This window comes from Capricornis sumatraensis, chromosome 4 (genome assembly GCF_032405125.1).
Source record: "Capricornis sumatraensis isolate serow.1 chromosome 4, serow.2, whole genome shotgun sequence".
Taxonomy (NCBI): Eukaryota; Metazoa; Chordata; class Mammalia; order Artiodactyla; family Bovidae; genus Capricornis; species Capricornis sumatraensis.
Genome location: NC_091072.1, coordinates 75,595,795 through 75,619,522, shown reverse-complemented (window position 1 = coordinate 75,619,522; position 23,728 = coordinate 75,595,795). Strand labels below are relative to the sequence as shown.

The following is a 23,728-nucleotide window of genomic DNA, read 5'->3' as shown; positions in this document are numbered from 1 at the left end:
TCAGCTCTCAGCCTTCTTTATGAATGCGAGAGAGTTGGACTTTCACATCCATACATGACTACTGGAAAAACCATAGCTTTGACTAGATGGACTTTTGTCAGCAAAGTGATGTCTCTGCTTTTTAATATAGTGTCCAGGTCTGTCATAGCTTTTCTTCTAAAGAGCAATCATCTTTTAATTTTATGGCTGCAGTCACCATCCTCAGTGATTTTGGAGCCCAAGAAAATAAAGTCTGTCACTGTTTTCACTTTTCCCCCTTCTATTTGCTATGAACTGGTATGATCAGATGCCATGATCATAGTTTTTTGAATGTTGAGTTTTAAGCCAGCTTTTCCACTCTCCTTTTTCACCTTCATCAAGAGGCTCTTTAGTTCCTGTTCACTTTCTGCCATGCGTGGCATCGTCTGCATATCTGAGGTTATTGATATTTCTCCCAGCAATCTTGATTCCAGCTTGTGATTCATCCAGCCTGGCAGGAGGTAAAGAGCCCACACAGCCTGAATGAGCTTATCACCTTGTGTGGGAATCTCTCTATCCTGCCTGATGTACTCCTGTGTTCTGCTTAAGCAAATGCACCACTAGTCCTCAGGCTTGCCCCCAGCTATTTCAGATTTTATGGGAAGGGGGAGGAGTCTTTTCACCTGACACCAGAGTGGGTGCACGTAGGCTAATTGCCCAGCATCGGCTTCCAGGAGGGGACCCACTGGCCACTGGGGACCAACACTCATTATTTTTAAATGTTATTTATTTTATTTATTTTTGGCTGTGCTGAGTCTTCACTGCTGTGCGTGGACTTCCTCTAGCTGTGGTGAGCAGGGGCTTCTCCTTGTTATGGTGTTCAGGCTTCTCATTACGGGGTCACCTCTCGTTGTGGAGCACAGGTCTTAGAGCATGCAGGCTTCAGCAGCTGTGGCACGTGGGCTCTAGAGGATGGCTCCATAGTTGTGGCAGAGGGGCTGAGCTGCTCGTGACATGTGGAATCTTCTGGACCAGAGATCGAACCCATGTCCTCTGCATTGGCAGGCAGATCCTTAACCACTGGACCACCAGGGAAGTCCCCACTACGGAAGTGACCTTGCTCTGTCTCTTCTCTATGTGAGTGACGCACTCTTCCACCCAGTGCTTGACTACATTGTCTTCCTTGGCAACTCTGATACCGACATGCAGTGGGCAGAAGTGCTTAGACTTCTATTCCTGGTGGTCAGCACTGTGATGATCTTAGCTCTTCCTCCATGTATTTGGAGCGCTCCCCTGATACTGGTCATCAGGGCATGATGTTCTGCTTGACACCTTTCAAAACCAGAAGATATCACACTTATCCATTACACTGATGACATTATGCAGATTGGACTTGGTGAGCAAGAAGTAGCGACTATTGCAGGTATTGGTTTTGTTTCGTTCGCCGCATCACGCAACTTATGAGATCTTAGTTCCCCAACCAGGGGATCGAACCAGTGCCCTCAGCAATGAAGGTGCAGAATCCTAAGCATTGGAACACCAGTGAATTCCCCAGACGTTGTATTGTTTATTTCTTTTTTCTTTTTTTTTTTTTGGCTGCACTAGATCTGTGTTGCAGTACAGAGGCTGTTACAACCAGGCTTCTCTAGTTTCAGGGTGCAGGCTTAGCTGCCCAGAGGTGACTGGAATTTCAATTCCTCAGCCAGGGACTGAACATGTGCCCTGAATTGGAAGGCAGATTCTCAACCACTGAACCACCAGGGAAGTCCCCAGACATTGGTTTTTATTGGTGAAACATTTGTGTCTCAGAGAATGGGAAATAAACCTAGTTAAAGTCCAGGGCCTGTCAGTGAAATTTCAAAGGTACAGTGGTGCGGGGCACATGGAGATATCCCTTCTGAAGTGAAGGATAACTTGTGTCATCTGGCCCATCCCACAGCCAACAGAGGAGTACAACACCTTAACGGGCCTCTTCAGGTTTTGGAAGCAGCATATTCCTCATTTGGGTGTGTTATATTGGCCTGATCACCAAGTGACTTGAAAAGCTGGAAGCTTTGAGTGGGACCAGGACAAGAGAAGGCTTTGCAACAGGTCAAGCTGCTGCACAAGCTCTGCTCCTCTGCCGTGTGGGCCACACAATCCGGTAGATGCCACCGTGCTGGGGCGAGAGTGGCAGACAGGATGCTGTTTGGAGTATCTGGCAGCCCCAAGAGGTGAACTGCCACACAGGCCCTTAGAATACTGGAGCCAAGTCCTCTCATCCTCCACAGACGACTACTCCTCTTTTTTATAAAAAAAAAAAAAATTGTTTATGGCTGTGCTGGGTCTTCTTGCTCCGTGGGCTTTTCTCCCCCTGTGGCGAGAGGGGGCTACTCTTTGTTGCATTGTACAGGCTTATTATGGCGGCTCCTCTTGTGGTGGATCACAGGCTCTAGTTGCTTAGTTGCTCCTCAGCATGTAGGATCTTCCCAGACCAGGGATCAAACTCCTGTCTCCCGCATTGGCAGGTGGATTCTTTACCACTGAGCCACCAGAGAAGCTCTTTTGAGAAACAGCTCTTGGCTGCTACTGGGTCTTAGTAGAGACTGAATGCTTAACCATGGGCCTCCAAATCGCTATGTGACCTGAGCTGCCCATCATGAACTGACCCACCAAGCCATAAAGCTGGGTATGCAAAGCTGCACTCCATCATCAAGTTCAGTTTGGTTCAGTTGCTCAGTCGTGTCTGACTCTTTGTGACTCCATGAACCGCAGCACATCAGGCCTCCCTGTCCATCACCAACTCCCGGAGTTCACCCAAACCCATGTCCATTGAGTCGGTGATGCCATCCAACCATCTCATCCTCTGTCGTCCCCTTCTCCTCCTGCCCTCAATCTTTCCCAGCATCAGGGTCTTTTCAAATGAGTCAGCTCTTCGTATCAGGTGTCTAAAGTATTGGAGTTTCAGCTTCAGCATCAGTCCTTCCAATGAACACCCAGGACTGGTCTCCTTTAGGATGGACTGGTTGGATCTCCTTGCAGTCCAAGGGACTCTCAAGAGTCTTCTCCAACACCACAGTTCAAAAGCATCAGTTCTTCTGCACTTAGCTTTCTTTACCGTCCAACTCTCACATCCATACACGACTACTGGAAAAACCATAGCCTTGACTAGACGGAGCTTTGTTGACAAATTAATGTCTCTGCTTTTTAACATGCTGTCTAGATTGGTCATAACTTTCCTTCCAAATTAAGGTGGTGTAAAAGAGATCAGGCTGAGTAGACCCTGAAGGTACAAGTGAGTTACATGAAGAAATGGTTCAAATTTTCATGGCTCCACAAATTTGTCTCTCCTAGCCTCCACCCATAGCCTTAGAGGGAGTTCCCTCTGGTCAGCTGATGGAAGAAGAGAAGACTCAGGTCTGGTTTACAGACAATTCTGTGCAATATGCAGGCACCACCCACAAGTGAACAGCTGCCATACTGTAGCCCCTCTGGGGGACATCCTGAAGGGCACTGTAAAGGGGAATGGTCCCTGTGGGCAGAACGACGCACAGTGCACCTGGTCGTTCACTTTGTTTGAAAGGAGAAATGATCAGACATGTGACTTTATATCAACTCCTAGGCTGTGGCCAATGGTTTGGCTGAATCGTCAGTGACTTGGATGGAACGTGATTGGAAAATTTGTAACATGGAAACTTGGGGAAGATCTATGGGATAGAACTCTCCGAATGGGCAAAAAATATGAAGGTATTTGTGTTCCAAGGAAAAGTTCACAAAGAGTGACCTCAGTAGAGGAGGATTTTAATAATCAAGTGGATAGGATGATTTGTTATGTGAATACCAGTCAGTCTTTTTTCCCAGCCACCCATGTCGTTGCACAATGGGCCCATAAACAAAGTAGCCATTGTACCCAGGACAGAGGTTATGCATGGACTCAGCTACATGGCTTTTCACTTACCAAGGCCAACCTGGCTAAGGCAATCACAGAGTGCCCAACTGGCAACAGCAAAGACCAACACTGGGCCCCCTGCATGGTGCCATTCCCACATGAACAGTTGATTACATTTGACCACTTCCATCATGGAAGGGGCAGTGTTTTATTCTTAATAGAATAAATATTACTCTGGATATACATTTGCCTTCTCTGCATGCAAGTCTTCTGCCCAAACTACCATTCTGTGGATTTACAGAATGCCTAATCCACCATCACGGTATTCCACACAACATTGCTTTTGATCATGGAAGCTACTTATCAGCAAATGAAGTGTGTCAATGGGCCTATGCTCGTGGGATTCACTGGTTTTACCATGTTGCCTGCTATCCTGAAGCTACTGGGTTGATCAAATGGTGGAAAGGCCTTTTGAAGACTCTGTTACAGTACCAGCAACAGTGGCAATCCAGGCAGGACTACTACCAGCCCAGACCCTTCAGGAATGAGTCTGGGTCACCCCACCAGGTAAAGAGCCATGACTCGCTGAGGTGCTTGCTGAAGGCAGAAAGAATACAATATGAGTAGCAGGAGAAAGTAGTTATAAATTCCCAGCACAGCAACATGACCAGTTATAGAAATGTGGTTTCTGTAATTGGAGAACTATAATTTTTACATTTCCTCATTTTGTTATGAATATGTTTGTGTGTATAAAAATAAAATTTTTCCCCTTTCCTATTCCCTATCATGTAACATAAGATGTATTGAGTTTATATTACAATATTTCAGTATCATGACCTTGTCATTGGCTTTATTTGGTGATTAGGTATAGTTTAAGAAGATGTGTGTTAACAAGAGGTGGACCTGTGATGATAAAATTTATGTGCCAACTTGACTGAGCCAGAGTGTCCAGACACTTGGTCAAATATTATTCTAAGTAAGTCTGTGAAGGTATTTCTTCATGAGATTAACATTTGAATCAGTAGACTGAGTAAAGCAGGTTGCTCTCCCTTATGTGGGTGAGTCTTATCCAATCAGTTGAAGGTCTAAGTAGAAAAAAAGAGCTGAGTAAGAGGGAACCCTTCTGCCTGACTGCTTGGTTGAGACATTGGTCTCTCTGGCCTCTAGACTCAGAATGAAACATCAAATGGATGAAGATATATTTCTATATCTTAAATATTTATATTTTAAATATTATCTATTATATACTTGAAATATTGGCTCTGTTTCTCTGAAGAACTCCAATCCAGGTATTATATCTTCTATTTAAAACAACTCTATTGAGGCACATTTTACATATCATAATTCACCCTTTTCAAGCATATAACCCAATGATGCTTTTATCCCAGATTCATTCATTTATTCTCCAGCATAAATCAGTTTTAGAACACTTTGATCAACCCAATATGATCTCTCATGTGCATTTAATGTTAATCTCCTTCACCCCCTGCCCCTAGTAATTTGTAGTCTACTTTCCATCTTCATAGCTTTTCCTTTTCTGGATAGTTTACATAAGTGGAAATTTATGTGACCTCTTTTATCTAGCTTCTTTGAGTATGTTTTTCTGGTTTATCCACATTGTAGCATGCATGCATAGTCTGTTCCTCTTTTTATTGTTGAATAGTATTTCACTGTATGGAGAGAGCATATTTTGTCCATCATTCACTTGTTTTTGGAATTTAGGTTGTTTTCAATTGGGCTATTATGAACTGGACATGGAACAACAGACTGGTTCCAAATAGGAAAAGGAGTCCATCAAGGCTGTATATTGTCACCCGGCTTATTTAACTTATATGCAGAGTACATCATGAGAAACGCTGGGCTGGAAGAAGCACAAGCTGGAATCAAGATTGCCAGGAGAAATGTCAATAACCTCAGATATGCAGATGACACCACCCTTATGGCAGAAAGTGAAGAGGAACTCAAAAGCCTCTTGATGAAAGTGAAAGAGGAGAGTGAAAAAGTTGGCTTAAAGTTCAACATTCAGGAAACGAAGATCATGGCATCTGGTCCCATCACTTCATGGGAAATAGATGGTGACACAGTGGAAACAGTGTCAGACTTTATTTTGGGGGCCTCTAAAATCACTGCAGATGGTGACTGCAGCCATGAAATTAAAACTTTCCTTGGAAGGAAAGTTATGACCAACCTAGATAGCATATTTAAAAGCAGAGATATTACTTTGTCAACAAAGGTCCGTCTAGTCAAGGCTATGGTTTTTCCAGTGGTCATGTATGGATGTAAGAGTTGGACTGTGAAGAAAGCTGAGCACCAAAAAATTGATGCTTTTGAACTGTGGTGTTGGAGAAGACTCTTGAGAGTCCCTTGGACTGCAAGGAGATCCAACCAGTCCATCCTAAAGGAGACCAGTCCTGGGTGTTCATTGTAAGGACTGATGCTGAGGCTGAAACTCCAATACTTTGGCCACCTCATGTGAAGAGTTGACTCATTGGAAAAGACCCTGATTGTGCGAGGGACTGGGGGCAGGAGAAGGGGGTGACAGAGGATGAGATGGTTGGATGGCATCACCGACTCGATGGACATGAGTTTGGGTGAATTCCGGGAGTTGGTGACGGACAGGGAGGCTTGGCGGGCTGCGATTCATGGGGTCGCAAAGAGTCGGACACTACTGAGCGACTGAGCTGAACTATGACTAATGCCACTAACAGCATTACTGTGACAGTCGTTATATGGATACACTCTCACTTCTCTTAGATTGATATCTAAACGTGAAATTACTGGATCACAAGGTAAATTTACCAAAATGGCTCTACCATTTTACCTTTGCCACCAACAATTTGTGAAGATTCCTGTTTCTCCATATCTCTCAAAAGTCATTTATTACATATATTTTAAGATATGGCCATTACGTGAAAAATAATCCCCCCCAAAAGATTTTTAGAATATTCATTGAGGAGGAAAAGACCCTCTCAGAAACTGACTGAGGTCCTCCAGCGAGCAGAGGGCGCTCCAAGACAGGGCGCCTGCTCTTAGCTATTACCGCGCCATGTTAGTGAGATCTCCGTTGCTAGGAGACGGAGATGCGTCCTTTGGCTTGGGAATCCTGCCACACCGCTCTCCCAGGTTTTCTCTAGCCTGAGGTCTGAGATCTTAGGTCTTAGATCTAAGATCTGAGATCTAAGGTCTTAGATCTAACACACATCTGAGATCTAAGGTCTTCAGGGGCAGTCCCAGAAGGCTCTTTTCTAAGGACGTTTTCCTCCTGCCCTTTTAATGCTGGCCGTGGCAGGTGGAGGATCCTCGCCCAGATTCAGCTATGTCTAAGAAAGGGAAAAAAGCCAAGGTGCCGTTGTCGGATGAGGAGCAGCTCCTTCTGTTTCAGCAGAAGTTGCTGGCAGAGGAGGAGATGGCCAAGAAGAAAGAGAGGCTCCTGAACCAGTTCTTGAAGGTGATGGGTTTTTGCATTACTCTCTGCCTAACACCCACCCCCCAACCCCTGCCCTGGTCCTGTTACCTTGACCCTGTCTTTGTGGCAGCCTCATTTTCATGGGAGCCTCCCCTCCCCCTGGAAATCTTAAGACCCAGATAGACTTAGATTTCAGGCAATATTGTATGGGGGAAGGAGCAGTTCTCTGTGAAGCATGGAGGTAGGGAGATGGTATAGAGCTGGACAATCACTACTGAGCCCCAGCACTGGGATAGTAGGTGCTATCATCTGTCTGAGCTATCTGAAAGTCTGATATTCTCCCTCGAGATGAGCCATTACAAACAATGTCCTGCTCTGATGCCTCCATCCAGAAGGAAACTCACCATCAGTTCAGTTCAGTCCCTCAGTCGTGTCCGACTCTTTGCGACCCCATGAATCGCAGCACATCAGGCCTCCCTGTCCATCACCAACTCCCGGAGTTCACCCAAACTCATGTCCATCAAGTCGGTGATGCCATCCAGCCATCTCATCCTCTGTCGTCCCCTTCTCCTGCCCCCAATCCCTCCCAGCATCAGGGTCTTTTCCAGTGAGTCAACTCTTCACATGAGGTGGCCAAAATACTGGAGTTTCAGCTTTAGCATCTTTTCTTCCAAAGAAATCCCAGGGCTGATTTCCTTCAGAATGGACTGGTTGGATCTCCTTTCAGTCCAAGGGACTCTCAAGAGTCTTCTCCAACATCACAGTTCAAAAGCATCAATTCTTCGGTGCTCAGCCTCCCTAAAATGCCACTGGGCAGATCCTGTCTTACTTAAGACCCTCCCGAAACAGGAATAAGAACTCCTGAATGTTAGCCATCAGGTGCCTCAGAAAAGACAAAGGGTAAGATGTTAGTTGACAAACTAAATTTGATCTTGTTTGTTGTACTGTATCAGGACTTTTAGCCCTGGTCTCTGGGGTTGTTGTTGTTGTTCAGTGACTAAGTCATATCTGACTCTTTGCAACCCCATGGACTGTAGCACCCCAGGCTCCTCTGTCCTCTATTATCTCCCAGAGTTTGCTCAGATTCATTTGTCCATTGAATCAGTGATGCTATCTAACCGTCTCATCCTTTGACCTCCAGTGTATATGTGGGGTGGGGGGTATATTTATTCCTTCTCACAGGACAAGCTGGCCAAGGAGGAGCACAACAGTGCTCTGAACCTTAATAAGATTAACACACAGTGGAGAACGGTCCTTCGGGAAGTCAAGACGAGAGAGCTTCATAAGGACATTGAGATCCTCAGCCAAACATTTGAACGAGTGGTGGACTGCAAGGACAGTGTCATCAAGGCAAGCTCTCTTCCCAAAGAAACACTTGATTATGACTGCTTCTGATCTCTTAATAGAATGGGCCTAGTGAATTAATTCATGTTAAAGCGCTCCCAAGACACATGCTGTGATGCAGCTAGGCTATCGTTCATTTCACTGAAGTGATAAATAGAATACGGAGCTGTCACCCCTCCCCTTCTGTTAGAGGAGCCATTCTCCTTGATCATCTGCTGCCTCAAACCAGTACCATACAGTATTAGAGTTGAAAGGCAGAGTAGACATCACCCAATGACTTGAACTTACTCCTAAACTTTCATTTCAATGTGAGAAGGCTTAGTTCCAGAGAGAGGAAGCAGTTTGCCCAAGGTCACACAGCTAGTCAGTGAGAGAGCTGTGACTACAGCATGGATTTCTTGATTCCCACTCCAGTACTTTATGCAACCAATTCCATGTGGCCTCTTGGATTCAACTTCAGTGGCCCTGGATAAGGTTGTGAAGATCTCTATCGGTAGGAACGGTTCTGGATCTCTAACCAATTCAATCAGCTAACTTTATGCCCTTGGGAGGTTCTTGAGTTGAGTACATACCATCTTTTTCTGTAAGGGATTTTTTTCTCTTGAATTTCAAGTCCCTATATTTAGGATCCCTCAATATCTGTTCCTGTTTAACTGAACTCATGAGTTCCTCCCCTCTCCAGTCCCCTTTCCCATACTCCACAATCCGGTCTTCCTCATACTCTCTGTTTGGGTGGCTGGTGCCCTTCACCATCACCCAACCCGGGAATCTGGGCATCATTCTAGCTTTGGCCTCCATCCCTGACTTCTGGTACTAAGTCTTATGTAAATCTTCTGCTTAAATAAGTCACACCCTGCTCTTCCCCACTATCCTGCTGTCGTTGAGACCCGGGTATTATCTCTACTGCAGTGACTTCGAATCTTCCAGTGTTTGATTGTCTACACAACGACCAGGATTATCTTTCTAAAACAAAAATCTGTTCCTGTTACTCCACTGTGTAAATCTCCTTAGTGGCTCCATAAATAATGGCTCCCTTCCTCCACAGAAGGGACAGCAAAGCCTTTCCTGCTCTGGCCTCTACCTGAACCTTTCACATAGCCAGCCTTCTCTCCTGTGCCTTTGCACATGCTGTTCCCTCTATCTGGAATTCTCTTTTCCTTATCTCCTCATTTTTCCTGGCAAATTCTTACTCCTCCTCCAAGAGTGACAAAATGACATCTCTACTATGAAGCCTTCCCCAGTGCCCTCTGTCTTTTATATCCCCTTATCACTGGGGAATCATCAACCTCATAGCATTTTCCATGTTGTGCTGTAACATTTTTTCAAATTTTATAAAACGGGAATTTAATCTGCACCTGTTGTTTTTTTTTTCCCTTCAGAATTTATTTGTAATTTTCTGTTTATATAACCTTTTCTACTGCAAGACTTCAGACTCCTTTGGAGACACTGAAAATGTCTTTTCATCTCTGAATCCTCAGCATCCAGCACGGTGCTGGTACAGAGCAGATTTAGTACACCTTAGCTGAGTGAGTGAATAGTCTTCCATTATCAGCACCTATTTCATAAGATCTTTTCCATACTAAAGTCGCTCAGTCGTGTCTGACTCTTTGAGACCCCACACAATTCTTTGCAACTCCCTGACGGGGCTGTAGCCTGCCAGGCTCCTCTGTCCATGGTATTCTTTAGGCAAGAATAGTGGGATGGGTTGCCATTCTCTATTCCAGGGGATCTTCCCCACCCAGAGATCGAACCTGGGTCTCCTACATTACAGGCAGATTCTTTATTGTCTGAGCTACCAGGGAAGCCCCATACTAAACAATGTGGTAGTTTACAGTGAGTGGATCATCTGGACATTTGGTAAAGGCTTTTTTGCTTTATTCATTTTAATTTTGTTTTGCTTTTTTGAATAAGTAGTTCACCCACATTATTCAAAATTCAAAAGATAAAAAAGTTATGTACAGAAAAGTTCCCTCCCACTGGTGCCTTTCAACCACCCAGTGCCCCTCCTGATAATTTTAGTTGCATGAATAAAGCTTTTTTTACACAGATAGTAGTATTACATAGTGTTCTGCCTCTTGCCTTTTTCCTTTACTAATATATCCTGGGGACTATTCCACATTAGCCCATGCTTCTCATTTTGTTTTACAACTGCATAGTATTCTGTATTGTAATTTAACATGTTACTTTGTCCTCGGTATTTCCTGTGTCTTGGTAATTCCAACTAGAAGCTTGCAGGTGCTGTGTTCTTTTATAGTAGCTGTTGATTAATTCATTGGGGGTTGCAAAATGCTGATTTTCTTTTTTTTTTTAATGCTGATTTTCTAATAGTATCATTCTTTTTTCATTTATTAGTTAGAATACTTCTATAAAGAGATAGTTACTATAATTTACCATTCAGTTACCCAGAGGTATAGTTTATATAAAAAATGCCTGACTCTTTCTCTTCCCTTGTATAAACCAGTTTTTTTTTTTTTTTATTCATTGTCTGGCATCCTCTAATGGGAATTGATTTTTTTAAGTATCCTGATAAACTCATAATCAAACATATTTGATATTTTTTAATCCATTGCCATTCTTATCCTTATTGATGTTCACATTGTCACTTTTTTTTTTTGCCAGTGGATGTCTTCTCATTATCTATTATAGCTACATCACAAACCACCTTAAATAAGCGACTTACAACAACAATTTATTTCACTCTCTCTCAGGGTTCTATAGGTTGACTTAGCTTAGCAGGGAGGTTCTTGCCTGGCACCTCTCACATGGTTTTCAGTGAGATGTCACTTGGGACGGCAGTCACCTGGGGGCTTGACTGAGCTGCGTGTGTAAGATGACCGGCAGTTGCTTCTGACTGTCCACTGGGATCTCAGCGGGGCTGTTGACCGGATGAATGCTTTCACAGGGCCCCTCCACCGGCACTGGCTTCTCACATTCCAAAGCGGGACAACCCGAGCTCCCAGAGCCAAAGAATTGGCATTTAGAAACTAGGGAAAATAGGAACTAGCTAGCTGAATACATTTTTATTTTCTCACCCAGCTGCCATTCAGCCAAAGTGGTAACTCTGTTTCCTCCCCAGTCTTTAGCAAAGGACCTGTCAGAAGCCGAGGAGCAGCACGCCCACGCCCTGCGCAGCCACTTGCACAGCATCGACCAGCTCTTGGCCCTGCAGAGATGCCGGCTCAGCCTCCTCGAGGAAAATTACAACATGGAGCTGGAGGCCCTAACCAAGGAGTTTGAGACTGAAAGGTGTGGGGGCCAAAGAGGAGCTATGGGGGTGGGGGTGGGCGTTGAGCCCAGGGGCGTATCCAGAGCCTATGTCAAAATGCTACCTGTAAGCAGCCACCCACTTTCAGCGATCAAAATCCTACCCATCTACCTACCAGGAGGACAGCGATAGTGCGGGGAAATTAACAAGATGGCACCATTCAGGCCCTCTCACCCCACCCTCTCATGCCCTCTGCCCCACGTTCTGTAAACAGTGATTATGTGATTGCTGAGGTCACTTGTAGCACTGCGCATGCGCGTCAGGAGGTACTCGCTTGGTTCCGGAGTCCTTTGTGCGGAGCATCACCTGAAAAAGCCCAGAAGGGTTGGGTACAGTTATGTGGTGTTATATCTACGACTGCAGCGTCAGCCAGGAGAGAGGCTGTGTTATGGCTGCCATGCCAGCCTGGAGAGAATAAACCTGGCTACAATTCCTATAGTGTCTGGGTCTTCTTTCAACCTCTTAGTTCTCGGCTTACCTTTCCTGGGTTCAGCGAACAGAGGACAGTGTGAACAGCAAGAAAATTGGCATCCGGAACAGGATCAGCAATACAGATGGGAAAGAGACTTTTCACTGCAACATTTTGTACTTTTTAAATTTTTTTATCATATGAGTACATTACCTATTCAAAAATCAAACTAATATTATTCATTTTTTCTGGCCCTGCAAAGGACAGAACCTGCACTCCTTCTATTCTTCTTCAGTACCTAAGAGTTTGTACCATTCATATAGTTTTATTACATACTGCTTTGCCTTGTCATTATTGGTCCATATGTTTTATGCCTCAGAGCAGGAACAGTATCTTATCTCCTACAGGAAAACAATTATTGACCAACATGAAAAAGAGATTCACTACCTACAAGATGTCTTCATGGCCATGGAGCAGAACTACATAGATTCTGAATATGAAAGCAAGCTGGAGTTCCAGAGCATGTGGGATGATCTGAAAAACAAGGTATGGAGGGAGAGCAGATGGGCAGGGGGTGGGAAAAAGGGAGAAAAAAGTTCTGAAGGTAGTAGACCTAGAAGAGATCCCTTTACCCAACACAGTCAATAAAATGCCTGTTGCCACTGTAGGTATACCTCTGCAGCTTTTTGTAATTTTGTGAAAATTGGTGAGGAGGAAAGACCATCCTGAAATACCAAGAAAATGCATTTTAAAGCTAACACACACCAAGGAGATCCTCTCACTTCACCTCTGTGATCTGTAGAAGAAGAAATTAAGGTCCAAAGTGGGCCTTAATGACCTGCCAAAGTCAGGCTGCTGATCTGTGATCAAGCCAGGGGGGAGTCCAGTTCTCCTGCCACTTGGCCCCAAGAGCTGCCAACTTAGCCAGCCTGCAGACCTGGGTTTGGAGGGTAGAGTGCTTTGTTTACATTTTGTCCCATAATGTTTCATACTAATTTTTATAAGCTTTCTACATTTAAAAATTGGGAGATTTCACAAAAAAATCCAAAACTGCAACTTCCCCTAAACAATTTAAAGATCTGGTAACATTGGGCCACATTTTCAAATGGGGACGTTCCCATGGAGCTGAGCAGCTGTGCCCTCACCCCCACCACCAATGGGGCATTTCCTCTGGGGTTCACCACCGGCCCCACAGAGCCCATAGCACTTATTGTATTATCTGCCTGGTCTTCGTAGGCATTTTCACTGGCAACCTCTGCACCATGCTGTGCTACAAACAGTTCAAGAGGGGGAGGTGTTGGTGCCAGAGAAAGGGCACTAATAGGTTAAGTCCAAGCACTGGCTATTGGGGATCACTTCCCAGAATTTAGAAGAGAAGCACTTTCTAAGACTGCAACTGGAGAACATAGTAGAAGATCTGTGGAGAAGGTTCCAGGATGCACTCAAGAATTACACTGATGCTACAGAGGATCGAAAGGTTGCCTTCGAGACTCTCAAGGTGAAGGACGAGAAAAGCTCCAAAGAGATTGAAGCACAGATGAAAAAAATACAGAAACTACAGGTTAGTGCAGCTAACCTGGGCGACTCACTGCTTTAACTGTTCCATTGTCCCCTGTTCTTCTTCCTGTTTCCCCTGGGCTTCATCACTGTTTGGGGAGAGATGGTATGCTCTGATTTCAGTCCCCAGACAGTCCTATCTGCTCACTGAAGACCCTCATGTAGTCAAGTGTTTCCTCTAATCTACCCTGTTCTTCTAGGATTCCATCATTATTTTAAAAGGAAAGATCCTTGTGCACAGCCGCGAGAGTGAAGAACAGAATCAGGACATTCGTGAAGACAAGGAGTTGGTCCTGGTACAACTGCAAAAACTTAAGGCCCAGAGGACTCAGGCCCGGGGAATAGCACAGGAGAACTTAGTCAAACTCACCCTGGAAAGCAATGCTACCCTCAAGGCCCTGAGGGAGATTGTCAACAAGGTAACAAAGGGGAGAGGGTAGCCAGAACAGAACCAGGGAACCTGGCTCCCTGCAGAGTGAAAGGGGCTGGAAAAACAGAGGGCTTCCCCCAGATTCCTACCTGAGTGCACACTTGGAATACCTATTGTAGTTCATGTTCCCCTGCCTCTGACATATTACTTTCTTTATTTAATATTTATTTTATTTCTGGGCTGCATCAGGTCTTAGCTGTGGCACGAGCTTCTCTCTAGCTGTGGCGCGCAGGCTCAGTGGCTGCAGGACGCGGGCTCTCCAGTTGAGGCACTCGGGCTCAGTTGTTGCACAGTGTGTGGGATCTTAGTTCCCCAACCAGGGATGGAACCCATGTCCCCTGCATTGGAAGGCAGATCCTTAACCACTGGACCACCAGGAAGTCCCTCACCTCTCACCTCTTCAATTTAATGAGTTAATAGTGAATGAGTTTTAGAAGAATATAAAATATTTGGAATAGTGCTTGTAAGCCCTTTGTGTTGGATGTATTACTTTTGTATCCCATTTGGCTTCCCTGGATTGAAGTAGGGGAACCAACTCCACTATTTCCCCTTCCCAATCCCTTTCCTGGTAGAAGGTTTCTGCTTGCTTCCATCAGGGTGAAAAGATTCTTAAACTTGCTGAAATATGTAGGAAATTTGAAACAGAAGAAGAGAAAGTGCTGCCTTTTTATTCATCGGTGTTGACTCCCAAGGAGCAGGAAGAGATAGAGACAATGGACCTAGAGGAGTTTAATGAAGAGCTTGGAAAGGTAAGGTTCCACGGGCCCAAGGCCACCACCTGAGGCTGGGGTGACAGAGCAGTGGGCTACACTTGCTAACAGATCCTACCACACACCTTCTCCCTGTAACTCACTCCCAGGTGATAATGGACTACAAAGGGATGGAGAATTTCTGGAAAAGGTACAACAAAGTGAAACTGGAGCAACTGAGCCTTCGGCACAGACGTGCTCAGTTGTTAGAAATCAATGAGAAGCTGCGGGAGATGCTCAGGCAATACTTGGATGGCATCTCTGTGAGTGATGAAGTGCTGAGCCAGCTCAACCCACTCTTCATCGTCAATCACCGCAGCAACTTACCCCAGCTCCTGCCCACGCCCACAGCCCAGCCAGGTGACAAAAAACCTCCAGCCACTTACAGCATCATTGAAGCGGCCCATGTGGTCTCCCACACCCTGTGATACAAGGGGAAAACCTCTTTTCAATTCCCAGAGAATGTTTTGAGAAACCCAAGGACTTTGCTATTAAAAATTACCATGGAGTTTATGAACCCTCTGTATCTTTTCTATGTTGGATAAAACAGTCTACTTGGAGGATATTGGGAATACAGCAGCACTAGGGAGTAGAAAGGGCTTCCCAGGTGGCACTAATGGTAAAAAAATAAATAATGCAAATTATTTATTGGCACCTGCCAATGCAAGAGATGCGGGTTAGATCCCTGGGTTGGGAAGATACCCTGGAGGAGGGTACAGCAACCCACCCCAGTATTCTTGCCTGGAGGATCCCCATGGACAGAGGAGCCTACGGGCCTACAGTCCACGGGGTCACAAAGAGTCGGCCACGACTGAAGCGACTTGGCACAGGGAGCAGAGAGAGTGCCAGGCAACTGCCCCGACGCTTACTTCTCAGTGAGGTATTGCTCCTCGGTGTCAGAACACCACGGGAGCCAAAACCCATGCTTTCAGGACCCAGAGATCCTATGGTCCTTGGTGTAAGTTAGGACAGGAAGAGGAGGCCAGGAGAACTGATCCAAAGCCTCCAACCACCCCCTGCCAAGCAGAACCCAACCAAGAATGCCTTTTTCCTCAGCCCTTTATCTCATTCCCACTTAAAAAGGCAGCCGCAGAAAGTATCAAGTGAAGAATGCAAAGTTTTTTTTAAATTGTTTATTATTTCTTTTTGCTCTTGTTTCGTTTCTCTTCCTTGAGCTTCTTTTTGGAGATTTTAGGACTGCTGGCCTTTCTGTATAGATGATACCCAATAAGGCCCAGGAGGGCTGGCACCATGGCCATGCCTACCAGAGGGAAAATGCCCTTCACCAGCTTCTGCCAGTAGTTGGCTCGGATCAGTGCAATCAGTTCCACGTCAAAATGCAGCTCTGCATCCGCTGGAGGCAGAGAGGAGGTGAGGGTTAGAATCCCTGTGGACTGTATCCAGGGCTCAGATCTGAATGCAAATAGGGAGGGCAAACCACACCACAGCAACATCTGTGACGTTGGCAAGATTTAAATGTGGGGCTGAGTTCTCTTAATGTGAGAGGCAGAGGAGGGTTATGAGGCTGTTGAGTGATAGTCATGTTTACCCCAAATATACAAGTGTGGCTTGTCTTCACTGACAGGTCTTTGACACAACAGGAGAACCTTTATGAAAAGTACAGGCTGTTCTCCATTTATAAGTTAGAGCACCTCTGTACTAACTGTATCTCTAAACAGCCACATGGATAGAATCTTTGCAAGGCTGAAATTAACTGGACTTAAACTAGACTTTTAAAAATGTCACCAACCAATAAGCACACTCACTATGACTCTTTAAAAAAAGGATAAAAAAAACAAACAGGTGTTTCAACATGGCTAGAGAGGCAGGATGTGGTTTAAGACGTTCGGAATGGAGAAATGAACAGGAGTGAGATGAGGGAGAAATGTAAACAAGCAGTACTGGAGATGAGGAGGCAACAGAGCTTTGGGTAAAAGAATTTCTCTTTAGTCCCCTGACTCTCTCTCTGGGTCTCCCTTTAAGCTAGAACTTAGGATAAGAATTTTTATCCCAGTACAACTCATTTTAGCTAATGGAACATTTCTTATAACCAAAAGCAAGAGATCTGCATCTTGGAAAATCTGTTTAGGCTCAGGTCTTAAAAAATAGGTATTAGCAGTGACCTGTGAGGACTTGGCTTTTTTTAAGATTTTTTTTTTTTTTTTTTTTGGTTGTGGACCATTTTTAAGTCTTTATTTAATTTGTTACAATATTGCTTCTGTTTTGTTTTGTTTTTTTGGCCCAGAGACATGGAACTCACACCCCCAGCATTGGAAGGGGAAGTGTTAACTAGAACCCCAGGGAGGCCCCCAGGCTTGGCTTTTACATGTTTTTATTTTGTTTTGAATTACTTGACTGTGACCATTTTCACCAGCTCTTCTCTGGTGGAGGCTGAAAGGAACTGTGGAGATGTGGTGAGAAGCCATGCCAGCTGCACAAATGACAGTCTGGAGTTGTAGGAAAAGCACAGGAGAGAAGGCCAGAGTTCTCAGAGAGGTGGCACCGGCAGCAGACTCAGGTGGCTCAAGCAAGGGTCACCTCCCTAGAAAGTTGCCGGCTGCCAGAGGACAAGCCTGGTGGCATAAAAAGGTTATATGTCTCTAGTCCCTGCTGGTGATCTGAGGAGGAAAAAGGTGGCCCTGCAGAAGGAGGCATCAGCCATTTAGCAAACTGGGTTTAGACCTCAGGCTTCAAAGTGCATAGCTCCTTGTAGCTCCTAGGGACTGTTTTTTCTGTTTGTTTTTTGGCTTTGCTCTCTGGCATGTGGGATCTTAGTTCCCTGACCAGGGCTCACACCCACGCTCTCTGAGTTGGAAGCACAGAGTCTTAACCTCTGGATCGCCAGGGAAGTCCCAGGGACTGGGTATCTCAATAGCCAGAGAGACGCCTCGTCAGATTACCTGGGATAGATGGTGGAAATCCCCGTTTTCCATAGGCCAGGTGAGAAGGAATGATTACCCTTCGCTTCTCTCTAAGGAAAGGAATGTGAGTCATAGCCAGGGGTAGAACCAGGCGGGCCAACCACCTCAGTCCATATGAAGTCCCACCAACAAAAACCTCTGGATATTCACACTCAAAACACGAACTTTCCCACCTGAGCACCAAACAGGTTGACTGGCCAAGGCGTCTCAACTCCACCGACAGAACCCCCAGCCAGAAAAAGCCTGAGGCTTCATTCAGAGCCCCCATGCCCAGAGACCAGGGCCTACCCAGTACGAAGCCAGAGCCCATTCTCTTGCCTCCTCTAGGAACAGAGACAGCCTCCACCCATGTAGAAAGGGTACACCCAAGCCCACCCCTGCCCAGATACTCACCCCACACACATGTCTAGAAGGCTCTGCTCCAGACCTTGAGGAAGAAGACACAAATGAATAGGAAGCTATCTACATTCCCCAAATCCTGGGAGAGGAAGATCAAACACTCCCCATGACCCTCAGTTGAGCTCCCCACTTCTGGAATCTCTGGCTTCCAATGTGGTATGCGGCAAGAGGGGTACTAGGGGTGGGATTTGAAGCTCGGGAGGTGAGAACCCTGGGGGGGCGGGCATTTCCAAGGTAGCTGAGAGGTTAAAGAGACTAAGAAAGGGCTTAGGTTGGGAAGAAATGGAATGGGAGGTGCAGCTCACATACCTGGTATCACCTGCTTTTGGCCAAGTTCTATAACCAGAGGGTCTCTGGTCAGAGAGGTGTCAAAGATGCGTCCATCTACCAGGCTGCCCTGGGGGTGGGAGGGAGAGCATCTAGAGCGCACACCTATACCGCTCCCTCCCAGCAGGGTGCGCACACACCTGGCCTCGGGCCGCAACCCCTGCAGCTGCAGTCTAACGTTCCCTTTCGGGCAGAAAGGAACAGGAAGCCCCAAAAGGGCTGGCACTTCTCGGAGATCCCTCCACCCTTCACTTCACTGCGGAAGAGCAGGGAAGGGGAAAGGGTAGGAACAGGCGCGCCCCTCCCCCCCGCCACGTGCCGGAGGACCCCAGAGCCGGAGTTACTCCGGGACCGCTTGCCACGTGTCCATGCCAAAGCTGACGTGTTTCAGCGGGGCGCCGCCCCCCGGGCCCCGCCGCGGCCCCCCAGGCCCCTCACCGAGTAGTGTATGTGAAGCGTGTCTCCAAAGGCAGCAGGCTCAGCACACGGCTCGGGGGGCTCCACCTACGAGCGCACTACGCGAGTCAGGGAGGCTCCTGCCCTCGACGCGGCACCCCCAATTCGGTGCCTGCACTCCCTCCTCCCCGCTCCCAGGATCCTTTAGACCCCGACCTTCCCCGCAACCGGGCCCGACCTCCATCCACAGCGCCCGCCCGGGATTCTCTCCTCCTCACCAGGGTCTCCACTTGGAGGGTCCGGACAGGACTTTCGGTTTCGGACCCAGCCTCCGCCCGGCACACCGCCCCCCTGAGCAGCAGCAGCAGCAGCAGTCGGAGCGGGAGAAGTGAGGGGCGCAGAGTCATAACTGGGTGCGGGCAGGGCTCGGGGCACGCAGGACAAGCCGCTGGATGACAAGGGCTGGGACCGCAGTTCCTTCGGCGCCCAGGCCAGACTGGATGGGACGGGGCGGGTCGCGACGCGCCAGCTCCTCCTCCCGCAGCCCTTCCTCCACCTAGTCCCCACCTCCTGGAGGGAGGAGGCCACGGGAGCTCTCCCGGCCCTCTGAGATCCCGACGGTGAGACTCCGACCTGTCGGTTAGCTGTTCGTTGGGTCCCACAGCGAGGGGCTGAGTCACATCGTAGCATCCGTTTACGATTACCTATTGTGTTCCAGACACTCGTCTGTAATCCTCAAAACCACCTTGAAAGGTAGACATAATTGTTTCTGTTTTACAGATGAGGAACTGGGTGTTCGGGTTAAGTAACTTTAACTTACTCAAGTTAAACTAGCTAGTTAAACTAGCTTAACTAACTAGGTTAAACTAGTTTAACTAGCTAGGTGGTGACAGAGGCAGGATTCAACCCTAGGACTACCTGAGTCTAGTCCACTTGCTCCCTGATCTTTCCTCTTAAGTCTCCTCACACCTATCCTGCCAGGATCTGGCTGGCCCACCTCAGCCCAGCAGTTGTCAAAGATGGCAGCCCTCTCCCACATCCAGCCATTCAGCTTGCATTCCTGGAGGTCATATACCCAAAAGGAGGCAGGGTGCTGTGCCATCACCCCACCGTTAGGGACGGTAGTTGAAAAGAGCACAGGGCTGTTTACTGTAAGGAGCGGGTGGATCCCTGGTCTTTTCCTCTGAGAGTACCATTTATTTTCTTTTTCAACAAACCTGTCAAAATGGCAGCTACATACACCCCTTTTGTTTGTGCAAAGACTTGTTTTTAGGAGTTTTTCTGTTATTTCAGATGACCCTACCAATCCCCTTCTGCATGATTCAAGCCCTCACTGCCCACTTAGGCCTTAGGTATCTGGATTCTGCCCATCAGTGAGCTCACAGTCATCATTGTTTGGGGTCACCTCTTAGGCCTTGTCTTCCTTAACATCTCTCCGGTCCGTGATGCCCCTGAGCTCTGACTGCCCTCCCAAGCTTTAGACACAACTTGTATACTGCAGCCCTCCACCTGGATGTCTGATCAGTACCTCAAATCAACACACACACTACTGTACTCATTGCTCTTTCTCCTCCATCCCACCTGTAACAGTCTGGATTTTGCACCCAGTGTCCTGTTTCTATTTGTTCTGCTATCAGCCTTCTCTATGATTCTTCTCTTACCTGTCCCACATCCAACCAGTCTTCTCTGGATTCTCCCTCCACAGCCTCTCCAGCTCTCTTTCCATTCCCATGGCTACCACCCTAATTAATCCTTCATTCTTTCTTTCTTTCGGGTTGTTTAGGCTATGCTAGGTCTTCTTTGCTGTGCTGGGGCTTTCTCTCTGGTTGCAGTGAGCAGTGGCTACTCTCGTTGTGGAGAGCAGCCTTCATTGCAGTGGTTTCTCTTATTTTGGGGCATAGGCTCTAGGCTGCTCGGGCTTCAGGAGCTGCAGCTTGCAAGCCCTACAGCACAGGCTCACTAGTTGTGGTGCATGGGCTTAGTTGCCCCGAGGCATGTGGAATCTTCCTGGACCAAGGATCTAACCCATGTCCTCCAAATTGGCAGGCAGATTCTTAACCACTGGACCACCAGGGAAGTCCCTCTTCAGGGTTATCTTTTTTTTTCTTTAAAGCCCCTTTTATGCAGAGTACATCGTGAGAAACGCTGGGCTGGAAAAAGCACAAGCTGGAATCAAGACTGCCGGGAGAAATATCAATAACCTCAGATATGCAGATGACACCACCCTTATGGCAGAAAGTGAAGAGGAACTAAAAAGCCTCTTGATGAAAGTGAAAGAGAGTGGGAAGGTTGGCTTAAAGCTCAATATTCAGAAGACGAAGATCATGGCATCTGGTTCCATCACTTCATGGGAAATAGATGGGGAAACAGTGTCAGACTTTATTTTGGGGGGCTCCAAAATCACTGCAGATGGTGATTGCAGCCATGAAATTAAAAGACATTTACTCCTTGGAAGAAAAGTTATGACCAATCTAGATAGCACATTGAAAAGCAAAGACATTACTTTGCTAACAGGTTCGTCTAGTCAAGGCTATGGTTTTTCCTGTGGTCATGTATGGATGTGAGAGTTGGACTGTGAAGTAAGCTGAGTGCAGAAGAATTGATGCTTTTGAACTGTGGTGTTGGAGAAGACTGTTGAGAGTCCCTTGGCCTGCAAGGAGATCCAACCAGTCCATTCTAAAGGAGATCAGTCCTGGGTGTTCTTTGGAAGGAACGATGCTAAAGCTGAAACTCCAGTACTTTGGCCACCTCATGCGAAGAGTTGACTCATGGCAAAGACTCTGATGCTGGGAGGGATTGGGGGCAGGAGGAAAAGGGGACAACAGAGGATGAGATGGCTGGATGGCATCACCAACTCGATGGACATGAGTTTGAGTGAACTCCGGGAGTTGGTGATGGACAGGGAGGCCTGGCATGCTGTGATTCATGGGGTCGAAGAGAGTCAGACACGACTGAGCAACTGAACTGAACTGAACTGAGGGGTGATGGAACACTCTATATCTTGATAGGGATGTGGGTTACATGGGTGTATGCTTATCAGACTGTATGTGTGCACTGCATGCAAATTCTACCTCAAATTTTTTAAAAAGGAAACAATATCAAACACAAAAAAACTATATTAAAAAAAAAACCCAAAACCATTATTTCCAAGCCTCCCTTCAAGTCTGATACAGTCAATAAGACATAATATTGTCCTGGACTTTCAGGGAGGCTGCTTAAAAGGAGCTAATTTAGCTAAGAAATGTGTCATAGTGCTTCACCTCCTCCCCCAGTCTCCTTCCCTTCCTTCTTCCTGTTGCCTAGAATGTAGATGAGATGAACTACACTCTAGCAGCTATATTAGACCACGAGATGAGCATGAGGATGTAAGCTACATGCTAGGACAGTGATAACTATAGCGCCACCATTCCAAGCCTACACCAGGTTACCTTTTAACTGAGGTAGAAATTAACCTCTATCTTGTTAAAACAACAAAGAGTAATTAAGCCCTCAGCGTCTTTCTACTCTAGCCCATTCTGTACACTGTGGCTATCTGTTCAGCTTCAGTCATGTTACCTACCTGCCCACTAAAAAGCCTGCATGGCTCCACATTGCCCAGTGAATTAAATTCAGACAACCTGACATACCAATTGAAAGTTTTCATTATCTGGTCTTAATCTGCCTTTCCAAATTTTGCTTTGATTCCATTAAAATAAAAGCCTTAAAAACAGGAACTTCACTTTTCCCATTTTTATATTCTCATTGCCTAGTAGGGTGCCTGACACATTAGATGCTCAAAAAATGTTTACATATAAATTGAATCAAATCCTTTTGGCATCATGATGCTCTTGGCATGGGATGAACCTGCATTGTTTTCATCTCTGTGCACAGCTCATGCTCCTCCCTCACCTGTCAAGCTCCCTCTAAGCCAAGCTCAAAGATCATCTCCTCTGTGAAGTTCCGATCCCCTAGCTGGAAGTGACTGATTTCTGAACTTCAGGCAAACGCCTGGGGACTTTATTGTACTCCCCCTTGTGTTGTAGTTAGTTGTGTATTCCTGCTCCTTCCTCCCCTTCTCAAGAGTGACCTCACCGATGGCAAGGACGAGGCTGTGATCATATCTGGAGTCCCTTAGGTGCCAGCTGCACAATACCCTCCATACAACAGATTCTAGACAAATATGCTTTGAGTAAATGCACTATGCAATACTGAGACACCATTAGAGGGAAAACCTAACTATACTAATACAGAAAACCTCCAAGACAAGCATATATACCTTTAAGGTAAAAAAAAAAAAGACTGATACATGTGATAGGAGCCCCTTTGTATTTTAACCCCTTCCCAAATACAGATAGATACATATATTTAGAAAAGGAGAGGAAGCACACCCAACAACTGAGGGCGGTTACCTCTGGGAACAGAGGGAGCAGAGGGGAACAAGTACTACATGTTGCTCTGAACATTTATGAGGTATTTGAATCTTTTGCAATAGGAATTATTTGGGTTACAAAAATAAATTGTAAAATTTTGAGTGAATGAACATGATATCCAGCCATCCAAGATGATGTGTGGGAAGTGCTGAAGGAGTTGGGCTAACAGAGCTAAAGGAGCCAGACTGAGAAGCCAAGCGTCCTTGTGCTGTTGTTCTGGCCGCACTGCATGACTTATGGGATCTTAGTTCCCCTACCAGGGATCGAACCTGGGGCCCTGGCAGTAACAG

At 46.3% G+C, this 23,728-nt stretch overlaps 2 protein-coding genes across 2 annotated transcripts; one reads left to right on the top strand and one right to left on the bottom strand.

Moving 5' to 3' along the window:
- The first annotated feature begins 7,142 nt into the window (after positions 1 to 7,142).
- CCDC65 (coiled-coil domain containing 65) lies at positions 7,143 to 15,414 on the top strand. Its single transcript, XM_068972183.1, has 8 exons — positions 7,143 to 7,274; positions 8,415 to 8,582; positions 11,653 to 11,822; positions 12,658 to 12,796; positions 13,614 to 13,811; positions 14,008 to 14,226; positions 14,834 to 14,986; positions 15,097 to 15,414. Exons 1-8 carry the CDS (start codon positions 7,143 to 7,145, stop codon positions 15,412 to 15,414), a joined length of 1,497 nt encoding a protein of 498 aa, XP_068828284.1.
- Positions 15,415 to 16,122: 708 nt separating this feature from the next.
- Positions 16,123 to 19,521, bottom strand: FKBP11 (FKBP prolyl isomerase 11). Its single transcript, XM_068971371.1, has 6 exons — positions 19,308 to 19,521; positions 19,072 to 19,137; positions 18,616 to 18,703; positions 18,301 to 18,334; positions 17,887 to 17,957; positions 16,123 to 16,340 (listed from the first exon to the last, which is right to left on the bottom strand). Exons 1-6 carry the CDS (start codon positions 19,434 to 19,436, stop codon positions 16,123 to 16,125), a joined length of 606 nt encoding a protein of 201 aa, XP_068827472.1. The 5' UTR covers positions 19,437 to 19,521.
- Positions 19,522 to 23,728: the final 4,207 nt, after the last annotated feature.